At 53.7% G+C, this 15,669-nt stretch overlaps 3 protein-coding genes across 10 annotated transcripts in view; 2 read left to right on the forward strand and 1 right to left on the reverse strand.

Moving 5' to 3' along the window:
• The window catches only part of Ten1 (TEN1 subunit of CST complex), an 18,146-nt gene extending 11,610 nt beyond the window's left edge, over positions 1 to 6,536 (forward strand). For 5 of the 6 annotated variants that reach the window (XM_029545879.1, XM_029545878.1, XM_029545880.1 and 2 more), the window contains exon 4: positions 6,059 to 6,536. In XM_029545879.1, coding sequence (XP_029401739.1) covers positions 6,059 to 6,297 — 239 coding nt within the window. In that variant the 3' untranslated portion in view covers positions 6,298 to 6,536. The remainder of the gene's footprint in view (positions 1 to 6,058) is intronic. The other variant, XM_021211745.2, reaches the window with a different exon arrangement.
• A 113-nt stretch (positions 6,537 to 6,649) lies between these two features.
• On the forward strand, positions 6,650 to 11,346 carry Cdk3 (cyclin dependent kinase 3). 3 transcript variants are annotated; one of them, XM_029545875.1, is made up of 8 exons: positions 6,650 to 6,786; positions 7,209 to 7,334; positions 7,629 to 7,706; positions 7,780 to 7,900; positions 7,990 to 8,160; positions 8,251 to 8,352; positions 9,224 to 9,427; positions 10,788 to 11,346. In XM_029545875.1, exons 2-8 carry the CDS (start codon positions 7,219 to 7,221, stop codon positions 10,908 to 10,910), a joined length of 915 nt encoding a protein of 304 aa, XP_029401735.1. In that variant the 5' UTR covers positions 6,650 to 6,786; positions 7,209 to 7,218; the 3' UTR covers positions 10,911 to 11,346. The 3 variants fall into 3 exon arrangements, with proteins under 3 accessions (XP_029401735.1, XP_029401734.1, XP_021068410.2); XM_029545874.1 differs by lacking the exon at positions 6,650 to 6,786 and having other exon boundaries at positions 7,006 to 7,334; positions 7,801 to 7,900; XM_021212751.2 differs by lacking the exon at positions 6,650 to 6,786 and having other exon boundaries at positions 7,008 to 7,334.
• Positions 11,347 to 11,701: 355 nt separating this feature from the next.
• Evpl (envoplakin) overlaps positions 11,702 to 15,669 on the reverse strand; it is a 17,436-nt gene continuing 13,468 nt past the window's right edge. The window contains exon 22 of the mRNA XM_021213365.2: positions 11,702 to 15,293. Coding sequence (XP_021069024.1) covers positions 11,847 to 15,293 — 3,447 coding nt within the window. The 3' untranslated portion in view covers positions 11,702 to 11,846. The remainder of the gene's footprint in view (positions 15,294 to 15,669) is intronic.

Genomic DNA, 15,669 nt, shown 5'->3' on the forward strand with positions numbered 1-15,669 from the left:
ACACAGATAGTCATACACACAGATAGTCATATACATAGATAGTCATACACAGATAGTCATATACATAGATAGTCATACACACAGATAGTCATATACATACATAGTCATACACACAGATAGTCATATACATAGATAGTCATACACACAGATAGTCATATACATAGATAGTCATATACATAGATAGTCATACACACAGATAGTCATATACATAGATAGTCATACACACAGATAGTCATATACATAGATAGTCATATACATAGGTAAATACATAGGTAAATACATCTTTTAAAAAAAAAGCTAAAACTGTGATCACCTGGCCTCTGCCTCTGCCTCCGCCCTCCTCATGCTGGGATCACGTGTATGTGCCACCAGGCCTGGCTATGGTATGATACTCTCCCTCCCTTCCCCTTGCTTGGCGACAGAGTCTCTCACTTTATAGCCTAGGCTGGCCTTGAATTTGTGATCTGGCTGCCTCTAACCCCTAAGTACTAGGATTTTGCATGTGTGAAACCACAGCCATCTAATTTTTAGACTTCTCTTAGCATTTTTAAAATTGATTTTAGCAGCCAGGCAGTGATGGCACATGCCTTTAATTCCAGGACTTCAATTAATGTAATTAATTAATTAGTGCTGATTTTAATTATAATGGATTTAATAAAAGTTCCTCTGAACCAGATTTAAGATTTGAAGGTCAAAGTTTCTTCCCCCTTAACTGATTTGAGAGACATGAGAGGAGACACTAAAAGCCTTTTATCTTTAAAAAACAAAAACAAAAAAACAAAAAACCAAGGCTGGAGAGTTGGCTCAGAGGTTAAGAGCACTGACTGCTCTTCCAGAGGTACTGAGTTCAATTCCCAGCAACCACATGGTGGCCACAACCATCTGTAATGGGATCGGATGCCCTCTTCTGGTGGGTCTGAAGACAGCTACAGTGTATTCATTGCATAAAGTAAATAAATAAATCTTTTTAAAAAACAAAACAAAATAAAAAAAAAAAAACCCTGATTCATCGTGTGCGCACGCGCCCTCAGGTCTGCCTTGTTGAGCACTGTGTGCTGGCCGGGCGCTAAGGCTGTGCTCCAGCTTCTGGTTGGCCTCCTTTCTCAGAGCGTTTGTGTGCATTGTCTGAGGATTTTCATGTGCCACTGTGATGTGGAGTAAGGAGCCTGGAGCTGGCTGAGTGCGGCCTGGCCTGACCTCTCCCCTGGAGCTGGCTGAGTGCGGCCTGGCCTGGCCTCTCCCCTGGGCAGGAGGTACACAGATTTCATCCTTCCTGGGCCTGGCTTTAAGTTCTGGCAGATACAAAGGTCCGTCAGACATGTGCCGTGCCCTGTGTCCAGGCTGAAAGTTCTGAGGACAAAGAAGAGGTCGGGCAGAGGAACTTTCTCCCATGTTTTGCATCTAGAACCAGCCAGGAGACTAGTGTGGAACAGCACCAGCTATGTGATCGACTCCTGGGATCTGACACTGCTTGGTACTGTCCAAGGCCCCATGGGTCCCTGTCTGAGGTGCTTCTAAACATCTTCCCCAGTGTGTAATTGATAATAATCACACCTTGTATAAGCATACTGGCTGCAACAACTGCCACCTCACAAACTTCTTTTCTCACCTTTTAAAAACTATTATAACTATGGGCACAAGGTGACATTTCAGTACATGTCCATGGTAGGTAATGAATGATTACATCAGAACAATTGGTATGTCAATCTCTGTAGATATTTATCTTCTGCATGTGTGTGTGTGTGTGCTCAGAATACTCAAAATATCCTCTCTGCTAGCTGTTTTGAAATAATTCAAGTAGTTGGCAACAAGTAGGCCTGGTGTTACACAGTGACTGTAATCTTAGCTGCCCAGGAAGTTCAAGGCCTACCAGGGATACAGAGTGAGTTCAAGGGCAGCCTGGGTGTCTTGGCAAGGCCATACCTCAGATAGTTAGGAAGCAAAAAGAAGAAGGGAGCTGGGGAAGGAGGCCCAGCTCAGTGGTAGCAACACAAAGGTAAAGGAATTTTTCTAGGAGAGACAGGTTGTGAGGCAGGAGAGTTACATGTTTGGTAATGCCTGCATAACTGTCACAGAGCGTGAGGCCAGGCTAGCCAGGACACAGAAGAGTTACTAAGACAGAAGGAAAGCTGTTCAGTGAGAGGAGACTCTGAAGCCCCTGTGTTAGATGAATCTGTTTTGTGGTCTGAGGCCTCTCTCTGTAGTCATCAGTGATGTGACCGGGGAGGGCGGAGGCTGGGGATGCATCGGGCAGGCAGGTTGGAAGGCAAAGGCTGATTCCAGGAAAATGGCGAGGAAGTACTTAGGGACAGCTAAAGAGACAGAGAAGGTGAGAGAGTTCAGGAGACCCAAGGGCTGAAGAAGGCTGCAGTAGGAGTGAAAGGTCAGGAAGATACTGAGAACAAAGTTTCTACAGCAGGGGTGGAAGATTCTAGAACAAACCAGTCCAAGGTGCAAGGTAGGTGTGGAAGGGAGAACTGGAGCAGAGGTGAACTGTGCTGTAAACAGTTTTCAGTGGGAAGGAGACGGGCGTGTAACATGAAACCTGAGCAGCAGGTGAACTCTGGACTCACCTCCTGCGCAGTGGGACTGTGTGTGGTGCGAGGGCCTGTTGGTATGGATAAAGCCAGGTTTCAGCCAAGTAGTCCTAGAGAAAAGGTGAGAATCTTATAAAGACACTGGAAGAGGGAGATATAGTACAACAGAGGAAGGACACAGGACACAGGAGTGTGGGCAGGGATGAGGGCTTGGTGGGGTTTGGGGTGACAGTACAGGACTGCCTCTGATGTCGTCGAGTGACTGCCATAAGGAGCACAGGCCAGCACTGGTGGTCTCCACACCACAGAGCAGCGGTGGTGCCTGACAATTGCATGTGTGCTTAGGCTTGAACCCAGGCCTCCTGCCTGCTAGGCACGTGGTTGTGTGCGACTGTTCTTAGATGGTCTCTCGTGAACAGCAGACTCCCCGAAAACCGGCTATGCACTGACCCTGATCTGAGTGCTGGGATTACAGGAAGTGCTCTCATGTCCATCTCATGTGGTGCTTGAGGGAGCTCAGACGCTAGGCTGAGGGGGTGCTAGCCAAGTGCTCTGCCAGCTGAGCTGCATACCGACCTTTTCCCTTCTCTTGAAGAGTTCTTTTACTTTTAAATGTGTGTGTATGTGTGTGTTCCTGTCTATCTGTGTGTATGTATATATACATATATGCAGGTACCCATAGAAGCCTGAGGCTTTGGATCCCCCGGAGCTGGGTCAAAGAGTTGTGAGCAATTGGACTTAGGTTGGGAACGGAACTCAGGTCCTCTGCATGCTCTTAACCACTAACCCATCTCCCAGACCGTGTGTGTGTGTGTGTGTGTGTGTGTGTGTGTGTGTGTGCGCGCGCGCGCGCGCGTGTATGTTTTTGGCAGTGCTGAAGGCTAAACCCAGGTCCTTGCACATGCTAACAGTGCTCTACTTATTTTGTGAAATGGGATTTTCGTTCAGCCACACCCTGCCAAGGGCTAGGATTCTAGGCAAGCCCCTTCATGCCCACTTTACCTCACACCTTCTACCCACAGGCTGCCGTCCTCAAATGCCACACATGCACTCCCATCTCTCCTCCTTTCATCCAGAATGGGCTGAAGCACCTGGACTGCAGCCATGGCCTGACTGAGCCACTGAGAAGCCATCTATTCTGGGGACCACTTACTCTGTAGATAATAAACAACGATAAAGCCAACTGAGACTGATGAACGTGATGAGCAGGAGCGAAGCTCAACAGCTGCGATCACAGCTGCTCTTCCACAGGATCCACGCCTGCTTCCCAACTCTCAGGAAGACAGCTCACAGCCACCTGTAACTACAGAGCCAGGGGAGCCAGTATTCTCTTCGGGCCTTCGTAGGCATCTGCACTCATTTACACACATTCAAAGATACACACATATATATCTACTTTACAAACTTAAATCTTCTAAAGTAGAAGCAAACACCTTTTAAGAGTCTGGGAAATTTAAGCAGATTTCTTTTTTTTAATTTTTTCTTTCCTTTTTTTTTTTTCCTCTTCTCTGTGTAGCCCTGGCTGTCCTAGACTCACTCTGTAGACCAGGCTGGCCTTGAATTCGCATGCTTATGTACAGGTTTCCACAGAGGCTAGACCTGATGTGTATGAGTCACCTGACTAGGGGCTAGGAGTTAGGCTCCAGAAGAAGAGCAAGTGCTCCTGACTGAGCCATCTCTCTCTCCATCCCCCAACCAGCTGTTGTGATGCTGTGAACATCTCATTCTGTTCTTGTTCTTGGAGCTCTTATAAACCCTTTAGAGGGGCTGGAGAGATGGCTCAGCGGTTAAGAGCACTGACTGCTCTTCCAGAGGGCCCCAGTTCAATTCCCAGCAACCACATGGTGACTCACAACCATTGGCAATGGGATCCAATAACCTCTTCCAGAGTGTCTGCAGACAGTGTACTCACATACATTTTAAAAAACAAAAAAACCTTTAGAGCTAAGTGTGCCCCCAGGCTTCTCAGGGCAGTATGAACATTTGATTAACGTGTATAGACATCCCCTGTCCAGAGGTCTGAGAGGTGGTGATGGGCAACCAACACCCATCAGTAGACGCAGACAGGACCACACTCTGAGACCTCTGCAAGCACAGCATCTCTGCGACTTGGCACCAAGGAACTGAGACTCAAATCAGTCCTTTTTTTTTCCATGGGTGATCTGTGTAGGTGGTTGAAACCTAGACAGCTTGAGGGTAAGTTCTACCCCAGACTGGCTGCAGTGAGTGAATGGCCTAGACCTGAAAGGCCAGGCTGGACCTTAGCCTGATGTCTCCAGTGCATCCAAGACAGATGTGGTAATGTCCTGGAACACGGACTTGTTCATGGAAGTTCCTGAGAAGCAAGGAAAACTCAAGGAGAAAGTTTTTCTAATAATCACAGGAAGCCAGGGATGTGACATGCACCTGTAATCATAGTACTTGGGAGGTGAAGGCAGAGGGATCAAGTGTTCTGGACCATTCTAGGAGACATAGGAAATTTCAGGACAGCCTGAACTCTATAAACCCTTCTAACCTAACTAGGGGGGGGCTAGAGATGGCTCAGCGGTTAAGAGCACTCATTGCCTCTGCAGAAAACTTTGGCTCCATTCCCAACATTCATACAGTGGCTTGGGACCATCCATAAATCCAGTTCTAGAGGATATTACCCCCTCTTTTGTCATCTGGGGATACCGGGCACACACACCGGGTACACACGCCTCCATGCAGGCAAAAGTGTCCATACACATAAAATAAATCTGAACATGAATAAGTATGTATTGGGACCGGAGAGACGGCTCGGTGGTTAGGAGCACTTGCTGCTCTTGAAGAAGATGTGGGTTTGATTCCCAGCACCCACACAAGGGATCACAACCACCTGAAACTCCACTTTCAGGGAATCCAGTGCCCCCTTGCCCTGTCAGGGAACTGCATGCACACGCTGCAGCTGCATGCATGTCAGCGAAGAGCCATGTGCGAGTGACTCACCTCATCTGAGGCCAAACTTGCTGGAGCTCGGTCCCTTGGATTTATCAAACATGGTTTCTCTTCACCTCAATTTTCCATGACCTGGTCCCAGAGCGCCAAAGAGGCCTTTCCCCTAGGGCAGACAGAGTATTTCCTCAGCCCTGGGCTTTTGGAAGGTAAGGGAATAATAGGGGTGTGTATGTGTGTGTGTGTGTGTGTATGTGTGTAATGTGTGGAGGTCCAACTTCCTGCCTTCTGCAGTACATGGCAGGCGCAGACTCTGAATCTCCTGGAGACAGACTATTAGCTTCCTTTTGTTTTTTGTTTGTTTGTTTGTTTTTGTTTTTTTGAGGCAGGGTTTCTCTGTGTAGCCCTGTCTGTCCTGGAACTCACTCTGTAGACCAGGCTGGCCTTGAACTCAGAAATCCGCCTGCCTCTGCCTCCCGCTTGCTGGCATTAAAGATTAGCTTTCTTAGTGCCTCAGGTTGAACTAGTCTGAGAACACCCAGAGTCGTCAGGGAAGGTCACAGACCCTCCAGGAAGTCCCTGCTAACACCTCGGCATCTGTCTTTCAGGTGGAGCTTTTGTGGTGAGGGCCCGACTGCTCACCTGTGTGGAAGGGATGGACCTGTCCCTGTTAGAGAAAGCCATCTTGGAGCAGAGGCGTCACCTGCAGAAGAGGCAGCAGCCAATAGGAGACGCCAGCACCTTGCAAGCCCCTCCACCTGCTCCTCAACAGCTTCCCAGTGACAGCCTTAGTCTGGAACCAGAGAGCAGGGGGCAGCAGGTGTCACTTCCCCAAGCTCTGGACTGACCAGAAAGCCCACCCAGGCTGGCCCTAGTGGCCCATGCTGCAATCCCAGTGCGGGCAGGGAGAGGCAGGAGGAGGCGGAGTTTAAAGCCAGTCTGAGTTACATGACACATACCCCCCTCTCAAAAAAGAAAAACAAAAATGAATATGATTCCCCCACCCCAGGGCCCTGGCGCTGTGACTCGTGAGGGATGTGAAGGCCTGAATGCCTCCTGAATAAAGAGTATGAGCGGATAGTGTGTGTGCTGATGCGGAGCCGGCTGCAGCCAGAAGGGGCCAGCAGGGGGAGCCACAAGCAGACAGCTTGCCTGACAGAAGCTACAGCTTGCCTGACAGAAGCTGCAGCCTGCTGAGGGCTTCTGGTGAATTCTGGGCTAGGAGGCCGAAGGGAGCCGGCTAGGGGCCCAGGGGCAGACTTGGGGGACCCAGGACTCAAAGGGCTCTCTATTACTGGGGTTCTGACCTCAGTGGAGGCTAAGAATCGCCAGACGGGTAAGGCTGAGGTCCAGGGTCCTGATGTGTGACCCAGGGTGGGATTGTGGTCTTAGAAGCCTTGGCCTACTTCTAACCTCTGCCTCATGCTGTCAGCTCCCCTGTACAGCTTTTATGGGTCTATTCCTGTGGCCCCCAGAGCGTGGCTTTGCCTGGACCCAGGCATGGGCTAAGGTAGAAGTTTGGACTCTCCTGCATTCCGTAGCCAGGCGCCAGAGAAGCCGCCTGGAGCTAGGTCAGGCGGACTGGGCAAGAAGCAGTCCTCAGCCTTGAGCCATCTTCCCAAGCAAGATGGGTGGCAGGCAGTGCATGGGGAGAGCCAGGCCTGGGCTGGGGGTTATGTGGAAACTGGAGTCTGGGGGACCAGATTGATTCTTGCTGTGAAGTTTAAATGTCCAGATGTGGTCTGTTTCCCCGGGCAGCTCTACAGACATGGATGTGTTCCAGAAGGTAGAGAAGATCGGAGAGGGTACCTACGGGGTGGTCTACAAGGCCAGGAACAAAGTGACTGGGCAGCTTGTGGCCCTCAAGAAGATCAGGCTGGATCCGTGAGTGTTGGGACTCTCCCCAACACCCTGTCTCCCAAGGGAATGCCTAAACCTGTTCTTCTCTCTGAGGCTTGTACCCAACTCCTAGGGTAGCCATGAAGGGGCAGCCCTACCTCCCTGCCCTCTGACTAGCCTCTGAGAGACTTGGTGGGTGTAATGTGTGTGGCGGAGCACAGGTCCCGCTCTTGGACAGGCCCTCTGTACAGAAACGAAACACAGCAGTAAGGCGCACACGCACGTACCCCGACGAGAAGTGACTTCCTGTGCCCATTGGTACTTCATCCCTTCCTACAGGGAGACTGAGGGGGTTCCCAGCACTGCCGTCAGGGAGATCTCCCTGCTGAAAGAATTGAAGCACCCCAATATTATCAAGTGAGCTGGGAAAGGAAGTGTGGGGGGGTGGGACCCCAAATGTCACATCCTGAGACTGAGCCCTCCCCGGCAGACTGCTGGATGTGGTCCACAGAGAGAAGAAGCTGTACATGGTATTTGAGTTCCTCACTCAGGACCTGAAGAAGCACATGGACTCCTCCCCCACCTCAGAGCTCCCTCTGCCTGTTGTCAAGGTGCCCAGGGGGAAGTGACGGGGTAAAGCCACACCCAGACTCCTGCCAGCCACCTCCTGCTCAATGGCTTTTCTTGGTCATTTCCACAGAGCTACCTCTCCCAGTTGCTGCACGGGGTGAGTTTCTGCCACGCCCACCGGGTCATTCACCGAGACCTGAAGCCGCAGAACCTGCTCCTCGATGAGTTCGGGGCCATCAAACTGGCCGACTTTGGACTGGCTCGGGCTTTCGGGGTTCCCCTGCGCACCTATACCCACGAGGTAGTGGAAGGCAGGGGATGAGAGGGACAGCCAAATGACATCACTGGCGAACTCAGCCACCATGAAGGATGCTGGTTCTCGTCCCCACAGGTGGTGACCCTGTGGTACCGTGCCCCCGAGATCCTCTTGGGCAGCAAGTTTTATTCAACAGCTGTGGACATCTGGAGCATTGGTTGCATCTTTGCAGAGATGGTAGAGGGGACAAGCTGGGCTGGGGGTGTCTCTCAGTGGCAGAGTGGTTGCCTAAGCTGATGACGACCATGGCTTCAATGCCCAAGACTGCAACAAAAAAAATAAAAACAGACTTTGAGCTGGTGACCAGGGAGATGGCTTAGTGGGTAAAAGGACTTGCTACCCAGCCTAACAACCTGAGTTTGATCCCTAGAACTGTCGTGGTGGGAGAAGAGAAACAAAGTTCTCACCTGACTGCTGCCACACATGCACAGTGACACACACACACACACACACACACACACACACACCAACCAACAAACTTGAGCTGGGCACGGTAGCACACGCCTGTCATCCTAGCACTTGGAAAGACAGGACAATATCGAGTTCAAGGCCAGCCTCAAAAACAAGGACTAAGAATGCAGCTCAAGGCTAGAGCGCGTGCCTCGCATAAACAACAACAGAGATGGGAGTTATGGGGGGGAGCGGGTGCGCTGAGGCAGGAGGATCTCCTATAGGTCAAGGCCAGGAGGGTTACACAGAACTAGGCAGCCCACCAGGAACCTACTGTGGCAAATACTTCTATTAGAGGTGGGTTGAGGAGTGTACGGGGCTGGCTGGGGAGGCAAGCCTTGTTTCTAGAAAAGATGAGGATTTTTAACATAGCCCTGGAAAAGACATCTTTATTCTTTATTGTGAGACAAGGCCTCACTGTGGAACTTTGGCTGGCCTAGAATTCACTGTGTAGACCAGACTGGCTTTGAACTCATAGAGATCCACCTTCCTGTCTCTCAAGTACTGGGATTAAAGGTGTGCACCAACACGCCCCTTCCTGTGTCTGTACCGTCCATCACTAGTGTCATACAGAGCGCACACTTCTCTCCTGCTCCAGGTCACTGGCAAAGCTCTGTTTCCTGGCGATTCAGAGATCGACCAGCTCTTTCGGATCTTTCGAACCCTGGGGACCCCCAGTGAAGCCACATGGCCAGGAGTCTCCCAGATGCCCGACTATCAGAGTAGCTTCCCCAAATGGAACAGGAAGGAGCTGGAGGAAATCGTGCCTAGTCTGGGACCAGAAGGCAAAGACCTGCTCCTGGTAGGTACAAATAAGCAGGGACAGCATCCTTGCAGCGGCAGCAGTGGCCCCAGAAGGTCCCCCGTTTGGAGCCACCCTCTTATGTACCTAGCCAAGTGAACCTGGACTCCTCTGACCTTTGTAAACATTTGGCTCAGCTCCTGCTGCTCTCCTGATAAGTCCAATGTCCGCCTTCCCTTTTGAAACTCCTCAAAGGTAGTTAGTTGGCTTTGGCTTTGTGCCCAGGCTGTTGTTCCATGTCTGACTCTCCTGTGGGTTTCCTACCCCATCTGGGCACAGCAGTTCTCTGAGCAGAGGCCACACCTCCTCCTGCCTTAGTGTCCCCCCCCCCCCCCGTAGTACCTCTCTCACAGGTCAATCTTCACATAGGATTGGCTGTGCAGAGCAGCTCTTCCCCACCTCGTGGACCCCTGGCCCCCTACTGCTGCCTACCCTCAGAGCCAGCCCTGTTTGCTCACAAGCCTGATGTCCCCATTTCTGTGTTTACCCATGCTGTGCCAGGGAAGAAAGGGCAGGGCCTCCACTGAGGCCATAGTGAGCTCACCAGAAGGCTGTGTGTGCTGCCTAGCAACCTGGCATCAGCAGGATGGCATGCACTTCCTGCTAAGGTCACTTTTCCTTCAAATGCTGTTTCCTGGCACCCTGCCTGGGTTATGTGGGTGACTGCAGAGAGTGAGCTGCACAGGCCTGGCCTTAGGCTGTTGGCTCCTCCTTCACTTGCTCTGTCTGTCCCGTCCCACCACAAGTGCTCACTCTTTGGACAGGGTTAGGGGACTGCTGCTTACCATGAAACATCTGTCCTCAAGCAGGAGCAGGCGGGACCTCGAATCGTAGGCCTGGAGTCAAAACTAACTGTTTAACCTCAGTTCTGAGAGCGTCCAGACCTGACTTAAAAGCTGGGATACGCAGGCTAAGATGATTCCGTTGGCAAAGTGCTTGCCATATAAACATGAGCTCTCCAGAACCACAGGAAGCTGGTGGAGTGGGGTTGGGGTTGGGGGGGGGTTGAGGGGGGTGGCTCAGTGGGTAAAGCTCTTGAGGCCCAGTCATGGTAACACAGAAGTGGGAGTCTGTAACTCCACTGCTCCGAGGGCAGGATGGGGGTCTGAGACAGGGGGAATCCCGGGAGCTCACAGGCCAGCTAGCCTGGCCTATGCAGTGCTGGCAAACAAAGAGGCCCTGTTTGGGGGCTGGACACACACACACACACACACACAGCTAAGAGGCAGGCAGCAGCTTCACTAAGTTCTGGGGTTAAGCAGCCTTTCAGGGGCATGGCTCTCCCTCCCCCTGGACCTGTTGAGGGGACTTCCTCTCTACCATGATTTCGCCCAACAATCTCTTGTCCTTCCTCCCCCAGCAACTCCTGCAGTATGACCCCAGCCAGCGGATCTCGGCCAAGACTGCCCTGGCCCATCCCTACTTCTCTACTGGGCACTCCCTAGCACCCCAACAATGTACAGCTGAGCGTTTCTCCCACTGAGAACACGTATGTGGGGCCCACCACCTCACACCCTCACCAGCTGCCTCCCACCCTGCCTTTCTGGGGAGAACAGACCCTGAGGGGCTTTGGTTCGTGTCACCTACAGGTTGGCAAGTTCCTGTATTGTTTGTCGGGTTTAATGGAGCCCTTTAAAAAGGCATGCAGGTGCTCCCTGCTAAGGCACGGGGTGCAGAACTCTGAGACCCCAGCCCATCGCCTTCACTGTGCAGCTGCAGAGCATGGCCCCTGAGAGAGGGTGCCCTCTGCTGGACTTGATTTTGTTTTAGGCTGTTGGGAGAATTGAATTCCAGTCCAGAAGACCTAGTTAAACATGAGGGGCAGGGCAGTTCTCAGATTCTAGGAGTGGTTACAGCACCTGAGGGCGTTCTAAGTAGTCGCACGTCATAGGCAGTTGATGTCCTTTCCTTGTGACACATGGGAAATAAATGTAACTTGTTCCTGAGTTTTTGGTGTTAATCTTCGTATGGGGGACATGGTTTGACAACAAAGGGAAGCTTAACAGACGGCTAGAGACAGTTCTGGCAGGAACTGAGGGGCCAGGGGGCTCCCAGGGCCCCCTTTCCTGACCTCCTCTTTCTCGGGCAGGTGAGCTGGGCACATCCACCCCACACAACACATACTTTTGGGGAAAAAAAAAAAATCCCCAAGCAGTACTGCTTCTGGGCTCACACTCCAGACACACTGACCGTACAACCCCGAATGAGGAGACTTGGCACTGAGATAATTCATTTATTAGAAGCACTGGGTGGGGAGGAACAACGGAGCTTCCCATGTTTGGGGACAGAGCCCGACACCACAAACGATTGCGTTTGCTTAGTGAGGTGGACGCTCAGGAGGAGGACCCGCTGCCTCGGATTACACTGCTCCAGGGCAAGGCGATGCAGGAATTCTCTCTCCCCCTTTGCAGAGCCCTCATCAACGCACACAGGAGCGCGGCAGGGTGGGGGAGGCCATGCGGTAGCAGCGATAGCCTTCTAGCATGGCAGGGAGCAGTAGCAGGCCACTTAGAGGATCCTTGCGGCAGCGCCCCATGGCCTCCTTGTAGCTCAGCCTCTCCTTGGTGATGGGGTCTGTCAGATCCTTCTCGTAGCCGGATTCATCTTGCAGGAGCTGGCCCAGGTCTTCGCTGATCATCCCGCTGAGCACAGCCTGAGGGACAGGGATGCGTCCCGTCCTCTTGGGGTCGATGAGGCCCCCAGTCAGGTGCTGCACCAGCAGGTGGGGAAGCACGCTTTCCTGGGGCATCCAGCCCTTCTGGATGGCCTCACCCACCGACAGCCTCTTCCTGGTGACGGGATCCTCGATGCCGGTGAAGGCCTTCTGAGCGTTGAGCAGCCGTTGAGTGGAAGTGTTCTCAATGAGTCCCCGCTCCACCGCCTTGTGTACGGAGTACCGTTCTCGGCTAAGAAGGTCGACAATGCCACCCGTGGCTGCCTGGGCCTCCAATAGCTTCTGCCCAGTGATGGGATCCAGCATGTTCTTGGCCACAGCTGCCTTGATGCTACACTTGTTGTCTGTGGTTGTATCGTAGATCCCAGCGATGGGGAAGCTATCCTCAGTGAGCCCAAAAGAGAAGGCTGGGGAGAAGAAGCCGGTACTCTGGGGGCCTGGGGAGCAGACTGGAGACTTGGAGATGATGGACCCAATAGAGAGGGAAGAACTCGGCTTGGTCTCCCCCGCCACGAGCAGGGCAAACTCAGAGATGGGGAGGCGGCCATCTTTGTACCTGTGGTACTCTTCTTTGGAGATGCGGCGGCAGCGGAGGGCGGCCTCGATGGAGTATTGCTTCCCGCTCTTGCGGTCCAACAGCACAGACTCCTCCCCGCAGGGGCTGGAGGTGGTGACTTCTTCCCAGTCGCACTCCAGCTCCTGCAGCTGGAGGTACTGGCCTCTGTCGATGACACCCCTCTTGTAGGCCTCGTAAGGAGACATGTCATTGCCAGTCTCCGGTTCCAAGATGCAGATCTTGGTGGAGAGGTTGGTCTCACGTGTCTGGGTCTCCTGGTTGAGCTCTTCCCGGCTCACCTTGGTGTGCAGGTCCCTGAGGGTCCTCTCCTTCTCGTAGATCTTGTCCTTTTCCTGGAGAATGGCAGCCTCGAGCTGTGTGACGGCCTGGCTCCGCTGGGCGGCCTTCTGGCGCTCGCTCTCCGTCTTCTGGCTAAGCAGCCTCCCCTCCTCCTGTAACTGCCGGGCTTTCTGCTGCTTCTGCTGTTCCAGCTCCCGCAGCTGTCTCTGCAGCCGCCCGCAGTCCTGACTTGCCTGGTCCCGGGCCCTCTGGAGCTCAGTTTCCTCGCGGGACCAGGACCTCCTCAGAGCCTCGGCTCGGTCGATCCGCTCCTGCAAGCTCCGGACATCCTCCTCCCGACCCTTGCGGGCTGCGCGCTCCCGGTTAAGGGTCTCCCACACTCGGGCCCTCTCGCCCTCCAGCACCGGGTCCTTCTCGACCCTGATCACTTCCTTGTATATGGTCTTCTCCTGTGATTTAGTTTTCTGGAGGAGGTCGACCTGAACCTGCAGGCCCTGGCACTCCCGGTGCAGCTCGGTCACACGGTTCTTCTCCTGATCCAGCTCTCGCCGCAGAGCTTCCGTAGACCTCTCCAAGTCGGGGTCCTTCTCTAACTTGACTACCTCCTCCATGATGATCTTTTCCTGCAGGGCAGGAGGCCGCTTCTCCAGCTCCTGGATCTTCAGGGTCAGTTGCCGCAGCTCCCTCTCGGCGGCCAGCTTCTTGCTGCGGTCCTCCTCGAAGCTGAGCATGGCCTCCTGTTCCTCCACTCTGGCACCCAGGTGCCGCACCTCCAGCTCCAGCTGCCGCCGGCGCCCCACCGCCTCATCCAAGCTGCGGCTCAGCCGGCTGTGCTCCTCACGCAGCTTCGGGTCCTTCTGGGTGACCACCACTTCCTGCACTACAATCTGCTCCTCGGGCCGCCTCCTCTCCAGCAACAAGTACTTGCTCTGCAGCTCATACACAGCATCCTCCGCGGCTCGCCTCCTCTGGACAGCCTCCCGCACCTCCTGCCGGAGCCTCTCGGCCTCCTTCTCCAGCACCGGATCCTTCTCGTGCCGCACGACTTCTTTGCTCACCATCTTGGTCTCCACCTTGGACCTTTCCCGCTTCCACTCATCACGTTCGCCCTGGAGCCGGATGAGCTGCTCCTGACAGCGCCCGTTGGTGTTGACCAGTTCGTTGAGCTGAGCCTTGAGACGGTCGATCTCCCGCAGCACCTCTGGGTTCTTCTCGTGCCTCACCACCTCCTGAGTCACCTCCTTATATTCCACCACGGGCTTCTGCGCCCGCAGGACCTCCAGCTCAGGCAGCAGCTTCTCCACCTCCTGCTCCACACTGCTCTTCTTGCTGCCTGTCTCCTGCAGCTGGGCCCGGAGCCTCCGGATCTCCTGCTCTGTCTCCGGGTGCACGTGGAAGATCTCGCTGACCCGCTCCTGCAGCTGCACCTTGGGTTTCTGCTTTTCCACCACTCTGTACTTCTCCTGCAGCCCCTGCAGTTCCCTGGCCAGCGCGACATTGTTCTTCTTCTCCTCCGCCAGGAGGCTTCTCAGCCTGGAGGCTTCCTTGAGAAGGCCCGGGTCCTGCTCCACCCTCTTCACCTCCTTCACAATGACCTTGGGCTCCACTGAGCTGATCGCCTGCTCTAGGTCTTTGATGCGAGCCTGTATCTTGGCAACGGCCTCCTCCGCCCCCTTCCTGCGCGCAGCATCTTCCTCGATCTGGAGCCTCAGAGTTTGGGCCGCCTTAACCATTTCCAGATCCTTCTCCACCTTAACCACCTCCTTCACCACGACCTTCTCCTTCACATTCATCTCCTTTTGCTCCAGGGCTAGCAGCTCATCCTTCAGCTCTTCCAGCCTGGCTGCAAGGACGGCATTCTCCCCACGCAGCCGTTGCATCTCACTGTGGAGCTGGGTAACTTGGCTGTCCAGTCCAGGGTCCCTCTCGATTTGGGTGACCTCTTTGGTCAGCAGGTGAGGCTGCATGGTCTTCCTCTTGCCCTCCAAGTGGACAACCTTCTGGGCCACCACCTCCAGCTCGGCCTGCAGGCGGGCTCGTCTCTTGCCCTCCTCCTCCACCCGGGATGCTGCCTGAGACAGGTTACTCTCCAGCTGGGGGTCCCGGTAGAATTCCACCACTTCCTTCTCCTCCAGCCGCGCCACAGGCTGCTGGGTCCTCAGCTGCAGCAGCCGTTGCCTCTGCTCCTCCAGTTCACGCTGCACCTCAGCCACCCTCTTCCTCTCTTCCTCAAGCTGGGTCTTCAGGACCTCTGACTCCGCCGTCCTTGCGTGGGCCGGACTCCCAGATCCCTGTCTTGCGCTGTGGATGGCTTGGATGTCCTCATCAAGCTCCTTCTGTGGTGACCGGGAAAGAGAGAGACAGTCCTGGGGTGAGCAGAGAAAAGATTGGAGCCCCATTTTTCTGCCCCCCCCTCCCTGAGGTCAGAGATCCCAGCCGCTGTCTTAGACTTCCCGGTAGATCCTGGGCAACGGAGCTGAAGCCTTGGGGTACTTGAACAGAGGACTCTGAAGAGCTCACTTAGATGCTATTAGGGTACAAAGCAGGGTCTGGGTCTCCCCAACCCTGCCCCCTGGCTCAGGATAAGAAAAGCTGGCAAGCCACAGGTACCAAAAAGAGTTCCTGGCTTCTGCTCAACCCACAACGGAAACCTAGACGGCCCATTGCTCCTGGAACTCACTCTGTAGACCAGGCTGGCCTCGAACTCAGAAA

This window comes from Mus pahari, chromosome 14, assembly GCF_900095145.1.
Source record: "Mus pahari chromosome 14, PAHARI_EIJ_v1.1, whole genome shotgun sequence".
Classification (NCBI taxonomy): Eukaryota; Metazoa; Chordata; class Mammalia; order Rodentia; family Muridae; genus Mus; species Mus pahari.